This window comes from Strix aluco, chromosome 4 (genome assembly GCF_031877795.1).
Source record: "Strix aluco isolate bStrAlu1 chromosome 4, bStrAlu1.hap1, whole genome shotgun sequence".
Classification (NCBI taxonomy): Eukaryota; Metazoa; Chordata; class Aves; order Strigiformes; family Strigidae; genus Strix; species Strix aluco.
Window position 1 is genome coordinate 129,092,858 of NC_133934.1, and position 6,000 is coordinate 129,098,857.

General features: G+C 50.8%; 1 protein-coding gene across 1 annotated transcript; it reads right to left on the bottom strand.

Annotated features, from left to right (window-relative positions):
• Positions 1 to 305: 305 nt before the first annotated feature.
• On the bottom strand, positions 306 to 4,401 carry ARF6 (ARF GTPase 6). The gene is made up of 2 exons (XM_074821180.1): positions 4,274 to 4,401; positions 306 to 4,190 (listed from the first exon to the last, which is right to left on the bottom strand). Exon 2 carries the CDS (start codon positions 3,786 to 3,788, stop codon positions 3,261 to 3,263), a length of 528 nt encoding a protein of 175 aa, XP_074677281.1. The 5' UTR covers positions 3,789 to 4,190; positions 4,274 to 4,401; the 3' UTR covers positions 306 to 3,260.
• Between the last annotated feature and the right edge of the window lie 1,599 nt (positions 4,402 to 6,000).

Sequence of the window (6,000 nt, forward strand, 5' to 3'; positions counted from 1 at the left end):
CCGTGCCCTCTCACGGAGCTGGGCGCCTTCCCCAGTTAGGTGGGGCGGGCACTGAGGCTCTATAAATTTGACACTAAAGTTTGCTCAAGATCGTTAACTGCAAGGGGGAGTATTAAAGGAATATCATCCTTTCCACTTATAAAAATAGTCACTAATCTAAGTCTCAAAGGAATTACAGACAGGCTTTCAAAACTGGGAGATACAGAACAGAGGCCTCTTTATGTCGGCAGAATGCTCTACTCCAGCACCATGTTGCCCCTTTCTGTTTCTCTCATAATTAAATATAAGTAACATACCAGGAGAGCTCCGCTGTATAATTGCTTTATTTTCTGCTTATTAGTTCTTTACCAACACTACAGCCATATTGAGAACACAAAATTCCTGTTTACTTTAGTCAGGGAGATCACAGTCTACAAACTCATTCACTTATCAGACACGATTAACGCCATTCAAAACTTACTCCATAAATTCACATGAACACAAATTGATGCACTTAAACTCCAGATTAGTTTTTAAGTCATAGGATTTCTTACAGATTGCCACTTTATCCTACAGGCTCTGTTTACTGCCTGATAGCCACTAGTTCGTGGTGAGGTTCAGCTACAACCTATAAAGGACATGTGGAAAGTGAAACCTTTGTATTTTGTTCAGTAGCAATGGCCATTTATTTTTGACGTCTCTGCCACATGTTTCAGTAACTTTTTCTCCCCCGCCCCGAAAAAAGACATTAAAAAAATTCAGAAGCATAACCAGTTTCCTTTCACCTACAAAAACAGAATAACAAAGTTACTAAGGAAATACAAAACTGTGAATTCAACTTAATGCAAAGTCTAGCAAAGAAGTCTGCCCCAGCACTTGAAAACATAGTAAATCAACTTAGACGAAAAATGAAGTTATTGAAGTTTTCATGTTGACTGAGAATAGATTTAAGAAAGTTCAAGAACCATTAATAGAGCTTCAAGTTTTCCAGTTTAGGCATTTACTTTGTGCTTGGCTATTTTATTTATGCTCCAGAAGAAAACAGTAACCATATTCTTGTATTTTTAGTCTTGATATACCACCACACTATTTGTTAAGTTACATCAACAGGAAAAAAAAAAAAAAAAAAGGCAGCTAGAAAATAGAGCAATGATATTCCAATGGCAAAAAGCCTTGAGTGGAAAAAAAAAATAAATCTCACCTCCTCTTCTTTAGAGCCAAGATTTAAGAGTTATTCTACATTAAGCTTTTGTAGACTCTCTTTAACTTACAAAGGCTTATAGTCCATCAGTGCTCTATCTTCTAGCACCAAGAACCCATTCAGTCCCATTTGCAACCCACATCAGGATAAGTCTTTTGGAACCATATTCTGAAGGAACTTTTAAGTGGTCCAAAGCATTCAATTTCCAAAGTGAATTCAGTATTTTTATCTTCCCATACATCTTTGGTAAGAGCTCCATATACTTAGCATGCAGAGTCAACACTGCAGAAATGTAGTGTAATGCCCCCAATTTCATGTAAAACTCATATCCTTGGAAAAAAAAAAAAAGAGCCAAAAAAAAAAGCCATTTTCTTCTGGTTTTGTAGCATACATTCCTAGAATTCCCCAATCGAGTTCGACTCCTTGAGGAAATCTGAAGTTAATCCTTAAGGCTGAATAAGAACCAGCTGCTTTAAGATTTTTTTGCACCCAGCATTAATACTTGATCCAGTTTTTATACTAATACTTGTTCTGGGTGGGTTTTTTTTTTTTTTTTGCCAGTCGCATCTGCAAACTGTGCTCTGGCAAATGAGCTACTTGCCCTTTAAGAACTAATTATGGAAGTTTACATTCATAGTCGTATACTCTCTCTCTCCTCCCCGCTCTCATTAGTAGTTACTCAATGGGCTTCAGACATCCAACATAGTTCCCTTCCTACAGGACTACAGCAACAACCGGCTACCGAGACAGATGGCGAAGGCTGCAACTACCTGCACGAGTTCAGTCAAGTCTTGGAAAAACTAAACCATTAAGCAATTGCCTCAAAATGGCTATTACTCAGATGTCAGAATCACCGAGCTCAATTAAAGCTTAGCACAGAACTCGCCCCTTCGGAAGTCTACAAAAATGTAAAAGAAAAAAAAAATAGAAATTTCTTTCTCTACTACACGCGTGCCAGAAGGATCCGAAATCCTTTTAAGATTTAGGTGTCTTCAACTGTCTTGAGACGAAAGCAATTTGTCTCGATCGCAAGACAGGCGAGTCAGCGCTAGATTTTTGCTTAAAGATCTGCGATTTAAACTAAAACCTGTCGCGATGCTTACACGTTATTGCTGCATTTTCTGGAAGGAACCTATCTTGCATTGAATCGGAGACTGACACGAGTTGTAAAAACTGCAGCTAAACATCCTTTAAGTTTGCAATGCGAGACGAAAACTGAACAGTATCTACCCTGGAACTATTACATCATTCATCTCTTATTTGCTATATGGTTGCTATGTAGTATGGGGAACTTATTTGCATCCCTTCTCATGCATGATGTATGGTTCAGAACTTCACAGCTGACATTTCAAAGCAGTTCTTACATTACCTAGTTAACATTACGCCTGATATGCACTTTGAACATGTTACAATGGAATTCTCACTATCTGCCACTGTAGGCAAGAATTCGTTTCATTATTAGTCTGAGATATGAAGACAGACTGAGAGTCACTATTTAGTTACAGATTAACAGAACTTTAAAAAAAGTCCTTAATATAAAAAGACAGACTGCAGTTTGATTTTAAGCAATAATTTTCAGTTTACTAGATGAAGTAGACCTATCAACATATTCTGCATGAATGCAAAAAAGTAGCAATCTACAGCAAGTGATAGAAGAAAAAAAAAAAAAGTATAATCAAAAAAGTAGAACCAGAAAGCATACACTGAAAATGGTTCCCCTCCCCCAACCATCCCCCAAAATAATCAAACCATCTTAAGGGCTATCAAGAGGAAAAAAAAAAAAAAGTTACTTAGCAAGTCTACAATGTGTCTTTCCCCTGTTTGCTGGAAGTCTGCCATAGCATCTAGTGCTTGTGTTCGTGTCACATTCGGAGATTAGAGCATCCTAACGCCAAGCAAGAAGAGTTAAAACAGGAATCCAGTCAAGTGTGCAGAAGGAAAGGGTGGTAACTGGAGAAAGGTGATCATAATCCTATGGATGCTTTTGTTTTACTTTTCAGTAGAGAATCATTCTTCCGGAAAGCCATGTGGGTAATTTTTTTTTCGTTAATTCTTTGTAGACTAAATAGTTATTCTCTCATTAGGATTTATAATTGGATGTTAACCATGTCAGCCCTTCATAGAGTCCATCCCCTGTAGTAGCACAGGAGGGCTGCACGTACCAATTCCTATCCCTGATTCGGGTCAGGCCCAGTTTCTCCTGGATTTCATGGGGTTTCATGGCATCAGGCAGGTCCTGCTTGTTGGCGAAGATGAGGATGATGGCGTCCCGCATCTCCCTGTCGTTGATAATGCGGTGGAGCTCCTGGCGGGCCTCGTCGATGCGGTCGCGATCGGCGCAGTCCACCACAAAGATCAACCCTTGCGTGCCCGTGTAGTAGTGCCTCCAGAGGGGACGGATCTTGTCCTGGCCCCCGACATCCCACACGTTGAACTTGACGTTTTTGTAAGTAACCGTCTCCACGTTGAAGCCCACGGTGGGGATGGTGGTGACGGACTGGCCCAGCTTCAGTTTGTACAGGATGGTGGTTTTACCGGCTGCGTCCAGACCCAGCATCAGGATCCGCATCTCCTTGTTGCCGAAGATCTTGGACAGCACCTTGCCCATCTCGGCGGCATCCAAGGGGCCCGGCGCCTCCGGGGTGGGGTAAGGGGGGGAAGCAGAGGGCGAGCGCCGACCCACCCGAGCAGCCCGCGCTGAGCGGGGCCGGCCCGGCCGGGGCTTGGGGCGGGGGGGGGGTAAGGGGAGGGGGGGGGTGTCAGGGCAAGGGCAGGCGGGGCTCAGCGCCGGCCGCGCATGGGGCGGCGGCGGCGGAAGAAGAAGCAGCAGCGGGGCGGGGAGGGGGGGTGTGCGGGGAGGCCGTGCGGCCCGGGCGCCGCGGGAAGAGGGGCCGCGCTCCGCTCCGCTCCTCCACCGGGCCTGAGGCGGCGGCTCCGCCCGGCTCCTGGCTCCCGCCCCGGCGCCTCAGCTCATGGATGCCGGCTCAGGGGCGGCGGCTCCGCGTCCTGCCTGCAAAGGGACGGAGAGAGCGTGAGACGGGGACGGCGCGGCGTGGCGTGGCGGGGAAGGGAGAGGAGCCGCCGGCAAGTTACCTCACGGCCGCCCGCAGGCTCGGGGCCGGCTCCGCTCCGCGCCGCTCCCTCAGCCAGCACCGCCGGAAAAGGCGCCGCGCGAGCCCGCCTCACTTCCCCTCCGCCGCCACCGCGCATGCGCGCAGCGCCCCCGCCCCGCCCGCCCCGCCCGCGCCACGGCGCCCCCCGCCGCCGCCGCCGCCCGCGCATGCGCCGCCGCCGCCACGGCCCGCGGGGAGGGCGGGGCAGGGCGCGCGCAGCACCGCCCCCCCGCCCCCTTCTTCCGCCCCAGGGCGGCGCGCGCCATCCCGCTTCCCGCGCGGCTTCGGGGCGGGGAGTGCGCCTGCGCGGAAGCGGCGGCCGGAGCCCCGCCCCTTCCCGCGCGCGGGAAGGAGCACGCGCAGATGGCGCGGCCCGGAGCGGAAGGGCGGGGGGCGGGAGCCCGCGGGCTGCATTGCGCGTGCGGGCGGCGGGGAGGGGCGGGGCCGCGGTGGGGAGAGGCGCCACGCGATCACACGTCAGCGGGGGCGCGCGCCGGGCGCCAGGGGCGCGTCTTAAAGGGCCAGGCAGCGCCTCGGGGGCGCTTGGGCCGCCGCCCGTGCGACGGCGCCGCCGGCCCTGGCCCCTCAGGTGGGCCACTGGTGTCCGTGGGTCCTTAGGGAGGAGAACGCTGACGGGGCCGGGGGGGCTGTGGGGGCAGCCTGAGCTCTGGGGGTTTACACCGCAGTGCTTTGGGGTGTGGAAGCGCGTGGGTAACTCTGAGCGGTTCTGCCACCGTCCCTGTGACCTGCTGGGGTGGGCCCTCAACAGAGCCCTCCGAAAAGAGCCCTGTGTAAAACTAAAACCCTATTTTAAGATGCTGGGTTGGGTTTTTTTAACACTGAGGGTGGTGAAATGCTGGCACAGGTTGCCCGGAGAGGTGGTTGATGCCCCCTCCCTGGAAACATTCAGGGTCAGGTTGGACGGGGCTTTGAGCAACCTGATTTATTTTAAAATGTCCCTCTTCATTGCAGGGGGGTTGGACTAGATGGCCTTTAAAGGTCCCTTCCAACCCGAAACATTCTGTGATGCGTAGTGTCACCGGGTTTATGGCTTTTTGCCTCACGTCAGAATCACAGAATCAGTTGGAAAAGACCTTGAAGCTCCTCCAGTCCAACCATGAACCTCACACTGACCGTTCTCAACTCCACCAGATCCCTCAGCGCTGGGTCAACCCGACTCTTCAACCCCTCCAGGGATGGGGACTCCCCCCCTGCCCTGGGCAGCCCATTCCAACGCCCAACAACCCCTTCTGCAAAGAAATACTTCCTAAGAGCCAGTCTGACCCTGCCCTGGCGCAGCTTGAGGCCATTCCCTCTTGTCCTGGCGCTTGTTCCTTGGCTCAAGAGACTCATCCCCCCTCTCTGCACCCTCCTTTCAGGGAGTTGTAGAGGGCCATGAGGTCTCCCCTCAGCCTCCTCTTCTCCAGACTAAACCCCCCCAGTTCCCTCAGCCGCTCCCCATCAGACCTGTGCTCCAGACCCTGCACCAGCTCCGTTGCCCTTCTCTGGACACACTCGAGTCATTCAATGGCCTTTTTGGAGTGAGGGGCCCAAAACTGAACCCAGGAATCGAGGTGCGGCCTCACCAGTGCCGAGTCCAGGGGTAAGATCCCTTCCTTGCCCCTGCTGGCCACGCTATTGCTGATACATTTCGCTCCCTAAAATTCAGATTGGTGAAATTCAAGCTGTGACCAACCCCTTGGGAAA